A 15,427-nucleotide genomic window follows, 5' to 3' on the forward strand; every position below is an offset into this window, starting at 1 on the left:
TAATAAACTGACATATACTTAGCAAACACTACACTATCTTTAAAAACTTAACTTTGGGAGCACCTGGCTAGCTCAGTCACTTAAGCGTCTGACTCTTGATTTCAGCTCAGGTCATGATCTTGATGTTCATGAGATTGAGCACCGCATCAATCTCATGAACAGCTGCTGTCAGCACAGAGCCTGCTTGGTATTCTCTGTCTCCCTCTCTCTCTCTCAAAATAAATAAATACATATTTTTTAAAAAATAAAAACTTAACTCTGTATCACAGAGCCAAACCATGCATAGAGTTTAAAAATGTATTGACTTTTCTATGTTTTCAAGTTGCGATAAAATGCATTAATTAAAATCTATTTTTTAAACCTAAATCTATTTTTTAAGCCTTACACACTCCAATCTGAGAAGCAATACATACATATTATATCAAATAATTTTAATAGGGGCACCTGGGTGGCTCAGTCGGTTAAGCGTTGGACTACAGCTTAGGTCATGATCTCCCAGCTTGGGAGTTCGAGCCCTGCATTGGGCTCTGTGCCAACAGCTCTGAGCCTGGAGCCTGCTTCGGTTTCTTGTCTCCCTCTCTCTGTGTCCCTCCCCTACTCACACTCTGTCTCTCTCAAAAATGAGTAAACATAAAATCAATCAAATCAAATCAAATCATTTTAATAGAAAAATTATCACATTCCTTCAACACAAAATTTTTTAATGGGCATAGTAAATAGTTTTAAAATATTCACATATGTATTTATTTTGGAAAGTATCAAATGTGGAAGTTTAAGCTTTTCATTCATCACAATGGACAATTAGTGCAATTTCCAAATTCTTCACTATCTAATGTTCCCTAACACTTAGAAAATCATCCACAAAGCTTTCTTAAACCATATGAGGGCACCTGGCTGGCTCAGTTGGTGGAGCATGTGACTCTTGATCTCAAGGTTGTGAGTTTGAGTCCCACGTTGAGCATAGAGATTACTTGGAAAAAAAACACAGCTACATGAAATGTCTGAAAGGCAAGCCTATTTACGGGAAAACACAAAAAACCTACATTTCTAGAACAGTTTTATTCTCTTAATCATAATGTTATCATCATAAACATTTTACTTACTCACCAACTTCCTTGACTTACCAAGTTTAAACAAAAGTGCACCCAAAGGTCCTCTGTCAAACCTGAGGAAGAGGAGATCATAGATGTCCCCACTTTTAGGCTTCTGAGAAACCACCTGAGGAACTATCCACTGCATTTGAACAAGACTGCTGGAAATATCAAAGAATTTATTGAACTGCAGAGTCTCCCTGGGTGAGCGGTCTTCAGCCAAGAGCTGGATGTTAATAGGGGATAGAGCCATATCAAAAATTTGCAGCTCCCCTTGGTTGCTGCCAACTAGTAGAATGGCGCCACTTGGGTGGCAGCTTATTAACGAAGGCAAAAGTTTAGCCTGGGCTAAGAGAGTTACTCTACAGTGAGCTTCATAAAGAATTACTGAAGAATCTTCACAGCCCAGAATCAGTTTGTCTTCAGTAACATTCCTGCAGCAGCTAATGGCCTTCGATCTTAGTGGTATTCTGGTTATTGACACACACTGGATTTTATTCCGAACACATTCATAGATGCAGCTGTCAGCCATGGGCTCTTTGTCTACACTGATGGAGTGCTCCACTGTCAACACCTGATAAGGCTGTTTATTGCCAAAGCGAACATCCAGCGGATCCCATTCTGTGCGGACACAGCTCAGAACCTGTGAGAAAAGTATCAAGTATGTTCACACAGACCTTGGTTTTTCTTCAGCTGTCACACATACGACTGCATATTAATCCAGCATCCCATTGAAGACCATCAATTATCACCTTAAACATCAGCAACATTTAAATATGTATGTGCATATATATTTGTGCATCTCTCTCTCATAGAACACATAAATATATATAGCACATATATAACACAGCTGCAGAAATTGTAACATTTTAACTTTAACACTTTGTTTTTGAAAGTCTGTAAATAACTTAATGTTCAATATATAAAAACTAATAAGGTGGGCTTTGACTAAAATAGTATGGTAGTAGAATATCTAAAAATATCAGTTTAAGTTTTAAAACAATTTATTTCTTTTAAACACCAAGAGTTTATTTCTTTTTCTTTTTTTCTTTTTTGTTAGGAGCACCTGGGTGGCTCAGTCAATTAAATGTCCAGCTCGTGGTTTCAGCTCAGGTCATTATCTCATAGTTTGTGGGTTCGAGCCCCACATCAGGCTCTGTGTTGACAGTGCTGAGCCTGCTTAGGATTCTCTCTGCCCCTGCTCGCACTTGCATGTGCGCACACTCTCTCACTCAAAATAAATAAAAACTTTAAAAAAATCAAATAAAGTTATTAAAATATACCCTACTGACTGAAGAGCTATCTGAAAGGAAAATTTGTCAACACATTTTCTAGCTATAAGGTGCTCTGTTAGCAGATCATTTGCAAATAGGAAGTTGAAAACACCAAATGCAATTAGGTAGTCATTGCAAAATACCAAGAAAAAATACAGACTTTTTAATCCAAACTTGCATATACTAAGACATCTCTCATATTTATGCAGCTGGTTTTTCCTCCCCAAATGAACTTAGTCAGGAGATGATCAGGTCAAGATATAATGTTAAGATAAAGAAAAAGTACAGTGTATAGTTAAGGGAGAAACATTAATGACAATGCTCTGAAGAAAAAAGCACAAAGGAGAGAAAATAATCCAAAAACAGAGGACCCTGGCTGATGAGACTCATGTAAGCTAACAAGATTAATTTGATGTCTTCTATCATCTTCCATAAGGCTTGTTCAATGTTATCCTCTACAAACTTCATGATCAAGAATTCCCTTCTTTCACTGAGTTCTTGGTCTTTCTTTTTTTTTTTATTGAGGTATAATTGACATATATTATATTACTTTCAGGTGTACAACAAAATGATTCAATGTTTGTATATATTGAAAATGATCATTATAGGAAGTCTCATAAACATCCATCATCATACACAGTTATAAACTTTTTTTCTTGTGATAAGTACTTTTAAGATTTACTGTCTTAGCAACATTGAGTTCTTGGTCTTAATCCTATCTTCAGGCACTCCTCAGATTAGGTGAATTCTGAAATCTAATAACTCTTTAAAGATTCTTAAAAAATACATGCCAGAGGTTTCAGGAACTAGTCAGTAGAATTCAAATGGGAATGGCTGTGGTAAAGGACATGGTGAAAAGTTTTAACAAAGGCATAGTGAGCAGGCAAAGAATGAGATGCAGAAGAACAGTGTAGATAATTAAGGGATGAAAAAATAAACACCAAAAAAATTTTTTTAAATGTTTATTTATTGTTGAGAGAGACAGAGACAGAGAATGAGCGGGGGAGGGGCAGAGAGAGGAGACACAGAATCTGAAGCAGGCTCCAGGCTCCGAGCTATCAGCACAGAGCCTGACATGGCGCTCAAACTCATGAGCTGTGAGATCATTACCTGAGCCGAAGTTGGATGCTCAACCGACTAAGCCACTCAGGCACCCTTAAAGACTTTTATAGTGTGTGGTGGCCTGCTTAAAGTCTGGAGATCTTTAGAAAAAGATCTCTGCTTTAATTCTAAAGTAATAGGAAGGTACAAAGAAGAAAAGCACAGAAACAGGCAGTGTGTTAGCTAAACCACAGATTATGCTATGTTCCAATGGGTCAGTTAAGAAAGACTGTGATAGCAGACCTAAGAATAGATGACCATGATTCAATGTTTTATTTTTTTGTTGTTTGCTTTCTGTTTTGTTTGTTTTTTAATGTTTATTTATTTTTGAGAGAGAGAGAGAGCATGCGCGCAAGTGAAGGAGGGGCAGAGAGAGGGAGGGAGACACAAAATCCGAAACAGGCTCCAGGCTCTGAGCTGTCAGCACAGAGCCCGGTGTGGGGCTCTAACTCAGGACTGTGAGATCATGACCTGAGACGAAGTTGGCCGCGTAACCAACTTAGACACCTGGGCACCCCATTTGCTTTTTGTTTTTTAAAGAAAACTGTGTAATAAAGAAAGAAATGACAAGAGTTTAAAAATTCAAGCCAAGAAAGAACAGAAAAGGTAAAGAAGAATCCTAAAGGTCTTGGAATTTCTAATTTCAAGGATAAACAAGCTGGTAGCTTCATTCCTAAAATGAATTGTTTCAGTCAAGTTTGAATCAGTCAGCTTTAAGGCTGAAACTTGTTGAAAAATGCACACTGAGATTATTTCATTTTTATTCTTAAAAAGGCTAAATTTGAAAAAGGTAGACAGAGCTGTTCCAAAAGTCATCAAAAAAGGAACAGTATAGAGTAGGAAAAGCATTAAATAGTTAATATAACTGATGCCCTCTCCGGAAGATATTTTAAAATTAAGAAAGCACAGAAAGCAGAAAAGCAATTATAGTGAGCTGGAGATAGGCTCAAGATTGTCATGTTTCATGTTTAGCTATAGAGGGCTGGTTCAAACTAAGTGTTTATCGGGACACCTGGCTGGCTTAGTGGGTAGAGGATTCGACTCTTGATCTCAGGGCCATGAGCTCAAGCCTCATGTTGGGTGGAGAGCTTACTTAAAAAAAAAACTAAGTGTTTATTATGACCATGAGTATAGCATCCCTGATTCTGGCAAAGTGGTGATGGTGGCACTATAGTTTTTGAATCTCTCTAAATCCCTACATGAAAGAAACAGTTCAACTAAATAGCAAAACCAAAAACCTATGGATGACTAGATGAGAATTCGAGAGAGCATTGTATGTAATGACTTTATGCTCCAATAATGTAAATAAAGTACAACTATTTAAAAATGCAAAGGAGGGGCGCCTGGGTGGCTCAGTCGGTTGAGCGTCCGACTTCGGCTCAGGTCACGATCTCACGGTCCACGGGTTCGAGCCCCGCGTCGGGCTCTGGGCTGATGGCTCAGAGCCTGGAGCCTCCTTCCGATTCTATGTTTCCCTCTCTTTCTGCCCCTCCCCCGTTCATGCTGTGTCTCTCTCTGTCTGAAAAATAAATAAACGTTAAAAAAAATTTTTTTTTTAAATGCAAAGGAAAAAATTGATAAAAACATAGGCAAAAAGTTTCTGAATATTCTCAGTAATTTATATTAGTAGTGGTAGTATTAGTAGGATTATTCTCAGACTGTTAAGTGTATACTGTGACATAAAGTAAGCAAGTAATTGTGAGATATTATAATTCATCTCCCATGTCCCTGAAAACTAGGATTTTTGTATGAAAAAGAGGAGATACAGATGTAATATAGAAGAGGTTAAATTTAAAACCCTGTATCCTGAATTTGAGTTAGAAGTAACAATGTGAACTCACTCTGAATATATATATATATATATATATATATATGTATAAAATATGTAGCTCATCCTACTAAAGATACCTAGAAATAATGCCCAATCCAATAACAACACTTTATCCCTAGCTCCCAAACTTGGGCTTACAATACCATTTTCCATGAAAAGAAACCAGAGCTTATTAAAGAAATGGCTAATTCCAGATCTGAGGCAGGAAATGTTTAAGATGAGCATGAAACATACTATCATAGCAAATAGCAGGGAAGCTACCCAAGACTACTGGGGTCATGACAAAAAGAGGAACCAACTTGTAGAGGCTCCAAATATGAGACAAATTTGAGCTTTCAATAGGATAACGACTACAATTTATAAAACTCATCAAATCAAATATATTTAAATTCATAAATTATCAATGCTACTTAAAAACCAAAACTAATTGGTTATCTTCAGGGAGTGATAAGGAACCAACTCATTATCTTGAAAACTAGTAAACAAAAGAAAAGAAACAGACATTTATCCTGATTATAATACATGAATTCAACCACTAGGAAAACAAATAGGAAATGAGTAGAAGTATCTATAAAAGTATCCCAATTAATAAATGAAAAACTAGTAATTAGAATATCATCATTTGCAACCTAATGAATTAATGGATCTAGGCACTGAGCATTAGTAGCTGCTAACATCAAAGAAGAGAGACAACCAAGAGAGAACCTGACGTTACGTGCCTTCTGATGAAAAGAACACACCGCCCCACAGTCTTGCCAACACTAACTTGCAGAATTTTCAAAAGACAGAGAAACATGTTGAACCACATGATTATGCAAACAACAAAATCCACACTATGAGACACTGCAGTTTCAAAAGATAAATTTTAAGGAAAAGAAAGCAATGGAGAGGGGGATTTGTATATTAAAAGAGAAACATTAAAGTGGTTTTTAAAAAAAAAATTTATGTGTATTTATTTTTGAAGGGGGGAGGGGCAGAGAGAGAGGGGGATAGAGGATCCAAAGCAGGCTCTGTGCTGACAGCAGCGAGCCCAATGCAGGGCTTGAACTCACAAATGGCGAGATAATGACCTGAGCCAAAGACGCTCAACTGACTGAGGCACCCTGAAGTGTCTTAAATGGATAATACTAAAGTTTTAAGAGATGCATTAGGGTGATAAAAACTATATGGGTATATAAGAAAGTGATTAAAAGTCATGACAGAGGTTACTTTTGGGGAACAGGAAGGGTTGAAATCATGAGAGTACATTCATAGTATTTCTGGGCACCTGGCAAAGTTCTACTTCTTGACTTGAGTGTGGTTCCAGGGGTATTTCCTTTGTAATAGCTCATTAAACTATACATTTAGTTCATGTGGTTATCTTTATGCATGTTTTTTTTTATAATAAAGAGATTTTTTTTTAAAAGCTACCATCCCTAGAATATAAAATCTTTGTTATGTAGTTGAAAGCTAACACAGTACATACATTTCTTTGGAAGAGACGTTTCTCAAATATTCTGGCTTTTCAGTTGAATGCATTTACAACACTTTCTGAATGTTTTTTTAATCAAATTATGCCATATTGAAAGTTCGTCTCATTTTTACTTTTTCATTAGTTGCTGCTCCTCTTAATCACTGCAAAAATAGTTTTAAGTTTTATGGGAAAAAGGTTATCTTCGTGAGGTTATATTTCCCTATCCCTGACTACAAGTTGTAAGGTTTAATAGCTATGCTTATGTGGTTTTGATTAAATTGGTAAACAAATTCAGTGACCCCTTCTGAGTAATACAGCTTGAAATTACCATCATACTCAGAAAGCATTACCTAATCCATATAGCTGAAAAGTTAAAATACCTGCTCAAATACAAAGGTAAGGGAAGAATTAGTTGTGTAGTCATCACATTTTTGACAAAGTGAATGAATTAAATAGTTCTGTGATGACTATAATAACTTTCTAAAAAGGAATACATAAAGAGTATGTGGAATTTAAATAAAAATGATTACCATGTTATATATGATAATCCACACACACACCATTAAAAGCTGTTTTAAAATGAATTTACTGATAAAAATTTCTTTCTCTGCGCACTATCTATTGTATATTTTTCAAAGAAATTTTTTTTCCTAGACTACATAACTCTCTCTGCTCTCTGCTTCTAATTAAGATATGTGCTGTTGTTTAGAGCTCTGCAGTGTGAAATTAGACCAGGAGTTTTCTAATATCCATAAAATAAATTAAAAAATGTTCCTCCTCCGAAAGACAGATAATTCAGTCACAGAGAGCTTAGTTCTATGTTTCCTTTGTTTTCTTTTTTTTTTAGCTGCTTGGTAAGCCAATTTTCTACTTAGAATCTACTGTTAAAACTCTCATTTGGTTCAGTATGTGGGCTTTATCCTTTCCATGGTCTGTTATGCAAAAATGATGTTTTTTTTTTTTTTTTTTAGTTTGCTGTAAAGCAGTGACTCTTAACTTGGATGTACATGAGAATCACCTAGGGAACCTGTTAAAGAATACTGGTGCCTCCTCCCTCTCAGGAGGTTCAGATATAACTAGTCTGGGTGGGCTCCTCTGTAAAAGCTCTGCAGGTGATTGTAATGTGTTGCCAAGGCTGGGAACCACGACTCTAGGATCTTGCCACTTTCCAACTAAAAGCTTATTATTATATTTTCTGATTGAACTTAGATGGGAAATGCTTTTTAAAAATTCTATTTTTTTTACTGTTTATTCATTTATTTTTGAGAGAGAGAGAGAGTGGGAGCAGGATAAGGACAGAGAGAGACACAGAGTCCGAGGCAGGCTCTGAGCTGACAGCACAGAGCCGGATGCGGGGCGTGAACCCACAAACTGTGAGATCATGACCTGACCCAAAGTCAACGCTTAACTGACTGAGCCACCCAGGCACCCCTAAAAATTCTATTTTTTAACAGATGCAATGACTAAATTTCCTTTCTATGAGGTTGCTACTTTTTTAGTTTGAATTTTATGGAACTGATAAACTGAGGGTTGATTGGGGTGAGAGGAAGGGGAGGGTGGGTGATGGGTATTGAGGAGGGCACCTGTTGGGATGAGCACTGGGTGTTGTATGGAAACCAATTTGACAATAAATTTCATATTAAAAAATAAATAAATAAAAAGTATAGTACAAAATATTTAAAAATAAAAAAAAGTATATTGTATCTTTTATTCTGATGATTGGTTCAAGAAGTCTATTGGTGACCAGTGAAAAAAATTTAAAGACATATGTCTGAATACCGCTTTTATCGACTAGTGGTTTTTGTTCATGATAGTCTAAAAAATGTGCTACAATTAATTCATAGTTAAAAATTATGTCCTCAATGGGAAAAAAAGAAATAATTATTTCCTTAGAGATTTCGTCCAAAGACATATGCGTATGTCTTTTGCATATGGAAGTTCACACGAGGGTCTGAAAAAGAAATCTTTTTTCTTTACTAACTTTTTAAAAAGATTTACTTATTTTGGGAGCTCCTGGGTGGCTCAGTTCGTTGAGCATACGACTTCGGCTCAGGTCATGATCTCACCATTCATGAGTCTGAGCCCTGCGCTGGGCTCTGTGCTGACAGCTCAGAGCCTGGAGCCTGCTTCAGACTCTGTGTCCCCCTCTCTTTCTGCCCCTCCCCTGCTTGCGCTCTGTCTCTCTCTCTAATATAAATAAACATTAGCAAAAAAATTTAAGGGTTTACTTATTTTTGAGAAAGAGAACACAAGATCTCTCTGAAGCTGGCTTCCATTGACAGCAGCAAGCGCAATGCGGGGCTCGAACTCACAAACCATGAGATCATGACCTGAGCTGAAGTCGGGTGCTCAACTGATTGAGCTACCCAGGCACTCCCTGAAAAAGAAATCTTTGCAAATTTTTCCAAGAGTCTAAACTTTGATAGACTGAAAAGGCCAAATCCAAGTAAAAGCTACTCTTGCTTAAAAAAAGAAAAAGGAATTATGTATCTTAATATATAGTAGGAGTGAAAAGGGGGGCATTAACTATGCAATCATTGATGAATAGCTAAAAATCACGTACAAATACATCACCAGGAGCAAGGGAGACAAAAGCAAAAATGAACTATTGGGACTTCATCAAAACAAAAAGCTTCAGCACAGTGAAGGAAACAATCAACAAAACTAAAAGGCAGCCTATAGAATGGGAGAAGATATTTGCAAATAACTTATCTGATAAAGGGTTAGTATCCAAAATCTATAAAGAACTTATCAAACTCAACACTCAAAAAACAAATAATCCAGTGAAGAAATGGGCAGAAGACATGAACAGACACTTTCCAAAGACACACAGATGGCTAACAGACACATGAAAAGATGCTCAACATCATTCAACATCAAGGAAATATAAATCAAATCCACAATGAGATACCACCTCACACCAGTCAGAATGGCTAAAATTGTCAACACAAGAAGCAAAAGGTGTTGGTGAGGATGCAGAGAAAGGGGAACTCTCTTGCACTGTTGGTGGGAAGGCAAACTGGTACAGCCACTCTGGAAAACAGCATGGAGGTTCCTCAAAAAGTTAAAAATAGAACTACCCTACAATTTAGCAAGTGCACTACTAGGTATTTACCCAAAGAATACAGAAATACAGATTCAAAGGGGCACATGCACCCCAATGTTTACAGCAGCATTATCAACAATAGCCAAGCTACGGCAAGAGGCAAATGTCCACTGACTGATGAATGGATAAAGAAGATGTGGTATGTATGAATGTATGTGTGTGTGCATATATATATATATATATATATATATATATATATGCTGAGTATATATACATATATGTGTGTGTGTGTGTATGTGTATATATATATATATATATATATATATATATATATATATATATAATGGAATGCTACTCAACCATCAAAAAGAATGAAATCTTGTCATTTGCAACGTGGATGGAGCAACAGTGTATTATGCTATGCAAAATAAGTCAGTCAGAGAAAGACAAATACCACATGATTTCACTCGTATGTGGAATTTAAGAAACAAAACACATGAACATATAAAAGAGCTGGGGAAAAGAAAAACAAAGGGAAACAAACCATGAGAGACTCTCAGAGAACAAACTGAGGCTTGATGGCTGGAGGTGGGTGGGGGATGGGCTAGATGGTTGACGGGTATTAAAGGAGGGCACTTGTTATGATGAGCACTGGGTGTTGTATGTAAGTGATGAACACTGAATTCTACTCCTGAAACTAATACTACACTGTATGTTAACTAACTAGAATTTAAATAAAAATTTGAACAAAAAAATCACGTGTATCATGTACAACTTTATGAAAATCTATTTAAAAAGTTACATAAAATGGATAATTTTCCAGAAATACAAATTAAGGAAAAAACAGAATTCCTGAAAAATAAGCAACCCTTCCTTTAAAACACCACACCCAGGCAAATTTCATATGTGAGTTTTACCAAACACTCAAACATCAGATAATTCCTTTTGGTACTGTTTCAAAGATGAGAAAAAGAAAAAGCTAGCCAAATCATTCCATAGGTCTAGTACAACCTTCATATGGAACTTAGAAAGGAGAGTAAAAGAAAGTAAAATTGCTTACCAATCTCATTTTTGAGCAAATTGTAAAGCCCCTTTAATGTTTCTTCCTTACTATCTAAGTAGAATCAATCATTCTGTACTGGCTACTACTATATAGCATACACATACATACTCTATCCACAGCATCATTTAATGCCTTAGTGCACCTACATGTTTTCATATTTGTCTCTCATTGGTGGACACTAAGATCCCTGCAGGCAGGGTTATTTTTTGTATTCATATTCCCTGTAATGAAATACAGTGTTTACTTCAGGGTCATGCTCAATAGTTGTCAAATGATGTAGAAACAGAAGGAAGGGCCTTTCTTCCTTGTGTAATGTGTATAGGCAGGACGTGAAAAATAAAGGCAGTGAGTAAACAAACCACTTGGCTAGAACACAGGTTTGCATAAGGAAGTAACATTGGAAAGGTAGGTCAGGGCCAGTCAATGTGGGCTTTTCAATGCTGACGCTGTTAGTTATGCTAAAGGCATTTTAGCAAGCAATGGCTAAATCAGACCTGTGCAGAATCCAGATGAGCACTTTTTAGAGCTATTACAGACCTAAAGAGGTGATCTATCTGGTTGAAATCTATCATTTTAAAAACAGACAACTAAAGTCTGAGAGGACAGGCTATCTATCCAAGGCCAAAGAACACAAAATTAGCTAAAAGCAGGCAGAAGCTTAGAGGCAGTAAGCTTGATTAATGTCAGACAGTTAGTATGTATATCGTCTGACCAACAGGTAAACCAAGTTTGTCTAACTCCAAAGGACATCATCTAGATGACACCAGGAGATGAGGTATATAAAACGTATGTATACCCTTTAAGCACTCCTAATTTCATGTAGTACATTCATTTCACATACAGGTAATTTGTGTAAAGTTTAGCTAAATTACTTTTACCTTTATTCTAAGACAGAACATTTAGAATTCTAATTAGCTTTATTACAGTCATTTTGATGAACTCTTTTACTCAATTAGCTTCTGAACCCAAGATCAATAAAACAGTAGGCATGAAAAGCCAATGAATAGGAACAAAGCACTTCCTTAGCCTCACAAAATCCACACCTAAAGCATTATAAGTAGTTTTAGTTACTATAACAAAATTGGAAAAGTTCCAGAAAAAGGCAAATTAATTAATTAGAAAGGACTCTACAGTCTTAAAAGATAGCCTGGAAGTTTATAACACCAGAAAAAGTAGGTAGGGACAGAAAAAACCTGGACTTGCTCATTGTATCTCAGAATACTAACTCCGAGAAATACTTCATAAAGTCTAAATGGTAATAAATTTAGAGAAAATATAGATGTATACTACAGTTATTCCTTGCCTTAGGATGGATTCACGTCCCAATAAACCAATCATATGTTGAAAATATCCTTAGTTGAAAATGCATTTAATACACCTAACCTACTGGACCTCACAGCTTAGCCTCAACTACTTAGACACGCTCAGAACATTCACATTAGGTTACAATTGGGCAAAATCATCTAACACACAGCCTCATGTAATTTACTGAATACTGTGCGGAAAGCAAAAAACAGAATGGTTTTATGGATACAGAATGGTTGTAAGGGTATGTGGCTGTGATCTCATGGCTGGCTGGGAGCTGCGCTGTCTGCCACTGTCCAGCATCATGAGAGAGGATCCTATCACCTATCACTACACCGAGAAAAGATCAAAATTCAAAATTCCAAGTATGGTTTCTACTAAATGTGAATTGCTTTCACATCCTGGTGAAGTCAAGAATCGTAAGTCAAATCATCTGTAAATTGAACTGTCTATATTCTACTCAGGCAAAAACTTAAAAAAGAATAAAGGAGGGTTGCTTTTGTTAAGTTATAAAAAAGAAAAACAAATTCCATACTCAAAGTACTGGTACAAGTTGAAATTACCTGTAGGTTCACAATAATGAATGATGGTAGAACCACTGGCAGGAATAGACAGGGTAGAATACTGTCCTCGCCTCCTAGATTAACCCTTTTGGTGCTCCTGTCTGAGGCAGGATACCAGATGAGAAGGCCATAGCTCTACAGCCCTCCTGATAAATTCTTGCCTTAGCCATGGTTTGGCTCCACAGTCTTCTACCAAATAGACATTTGACTAATGTTTACTGATTCCTTAACTGAAGTTTAAAGAAGGTGATTGATAACATAACTTTGGCAAGCAAGAAATTATAGGCAAGCCGTAATGATAGTACTAATAATGATATTAATAAGAATCACACAATGATCAGCGTTTGAGAGTTTACCATATGTAGATACTGCTCTAAATGCATGTCATAACTTATTTTTCTTCGTTAACTCTATTTTTCAGATAACAAAACCATGGTGCACACAGGTTAATTAATTGCCCAAGGACAAAGAGCTAGGTAGTGGCAGAGCTAGGATTTGAACCCAGAAGCCTGTGTTCTTAATCACTGTGAGACTCAGGCCAGCCCTGGAACTGTCTATCTTGCAGATAGGATACTTTAAAGGATCCCACTTTATATGTACTTTCCTTTTTTCAGTATTTAGAAAAATAAATTATACATTAAAAAAAGTATTCATCTTTATTTCAGAATCAAAAAAACTAATAATCCTATTTTATTTGTTCTTCAATAAAATGTATATGTTTGCTTTAGATTTACCTCCAGTCTTCCTTGAGCATAACCTAGGAGCAGCAGATTGGCTCTGTCCTTCTCAGGAGAAATGGGGGCCCAAGGCCAAGCATCATCACTGACCAGCGGCCACCAGCAAACAACTGTATCTTGAACACAATTGATGGCTAGATGACGGTCTGCTGTCCTGTTTACTGGGCCCGGTATCTCAGAATAGGAAATCTAATGATTAAGAAAAAAAAGCACATAAGAATCATTTTTTAATGCAAAATCCTCGATGTATTACAAAAATTAAAGCATCTGTAAATGTAGATAAATGCAAGTAAATATGCATGTTAAACATGTGCTTAAGGAGGTGTCAGAATTTACCAAATTCTTTTGACACATATATAAAAAAGACATATGTTCAAAATTCTCCCCATTTTTAGCAGAGGAAAGGGAAAGGAGAAATGTGAGTTAGGGAGGAATTGGCTGTAGCAATCCCAATCAATACCAAAATGTACAGTCATGGCTGCTTGACAGCATCGACCTACACATAGGATTTAAGACCAGCTATATTAAATGACAAGTTCAGTACTGCTGACCAAGAGTATCTGACTACTGTTTAAGACATAACTTGTTAACAATGACTGACAACAATAAAAGGAAAAACAACTTGAGGCAAATATCACTTTAAAGAATATATGAGACATATACACATATATTCTGCATAAAGGGATAAGCCACAGCATCATGCGTAAAAGTTTATGCAGCTTCTGAGAATTATGCTTCTCTTTCTTAGGAAGGATTTGTAGAATTTATTATTCAAACTATGTTATTTTGGAACATGGTTATTTGAAAACATAAGCACGGCACCATCTGGGTGACACATGCCAAGGAAATATAGATTGCACCGTATTTCTGCTTAAGGAATTAATGGAAGGTTGATAGCTTGGAAGAAAAAAAAAAAACTATCTTGCCATTGCTGGTCAGCAATAATCGAACCACTTTCTGGGGATTAAGCGCATGGCTAAGCCTACTGGACCAGACACTAGCAAAGGGCAGGGGGTCTTCTTATCAGAGAAATGCTTCTGGAGCCAGTCTCACTACATGACAGATTGCTTTCATATTCCTGTCTGCAAGGCAACAAAGGATGGCAGTAATGCGATAATGCCAGAGTGCAATGGGTGTTAAGAACCCGTTGCATTTATGTATTGTATTTAGTAAATAATCAGGCTCATCCAAATTGTGATCTCACCACTCAACCAAGGCCATTAAAATCAAGGTTAATGCTTTAATAATCCTCTGCTATTTTTTTTAATATGGTCAAAAGGAACCCTTTTCTATTTGCATGGCCATAATATTATTGACCTCTTCATCCTCTGAATGCACATCAAAAGGAACTGAAATCAAAGTAATTACCAGTGTTGTTCTCTCATGGTAAACATTTAACTCCTTGCACTGTCCCTTCACTGTTAAATAAATTGAATTGGATTTTTTAAATGTAGCCTGGAAAACTTGTTAAAGGTCAGTAGATTCAGGATATTTACCCTGCAATTTTCTTTGCCAAAATTATTTCAATCTGAAAGAATTATGGTACAGCTGTAAAGAAAAACAGGATTATAAATACACTATTTCTTTGTTTTAAAATCCAAATGGGCAATGACAGACAACACAGATGTACCTTATGCTTTGAAGTGCAAATTCTTATATTTATGCTCTCAATATTATTATTTTGACTACTTATCTTCTTATTTGAGAGGAATACCACAATGGGATAGCTAGGTCTTTATAAATATACATACAATATTTTGACATCCTATTGCCATGTCACACATTATTTAGGAATTTCTAGATGAAAAAATAGAGTTAAAACAAGAAACTGGCACTTTCAGTCCTCATAGTGCACATCATGTATGTTATCTGAAATTTTCTGTTTCCTGTGAGTTTTAATGGCATCAGTTTTCTATCATGATGGTCAATAGGGCAAATAAAGTGAACAAGTTTCTTAAATTAT

General features: G+C 36.3%; 1 protein-coding gene across 3 annotated transcripts in view; it reads right to left on the reverse strand.

Annotated features, from left to right (window-relative positions):
* Positions 1-15,427, reverse strand: part of LOC122216109 (WD repeat containing planar cell polarity effector) — a 351,781-nt gene that overhangs the window by 239,852 nt on the left and 96,502 nt on the right. For all 3 annotated transcript variants that reach the window (XM_042932434.1, XM_042932435.1, XM_042932436.1), the window contains 2 exons: positions 13,462-13,653; positions 1,125-1,734 (listed from right to left, as the gene is read on the reverse strand). In XM_042932434.1, the coding sequence (XP_042788368.1) occupies positions 1,125-1,734; positions 13,462-13,653 (802 nt within the window). The remainder of the gene's footprint in view (positions 1-1,124; positions 1,735-13,461; positions 13,654-15,427) is intronic.

Source organism: Panthera leo, chromosome A3, assembly GCF_018350215.1.
Source record: "Panthera leo isolate Ple1 chromosome A3, P.leo_Ple1_pat1.1, whole genome shotgun sequence".
NCBI lineage: Eukaryota > Metazoa > Chordata > Mammalia > Carnivora > Felidae > Panthera > Panthera leo.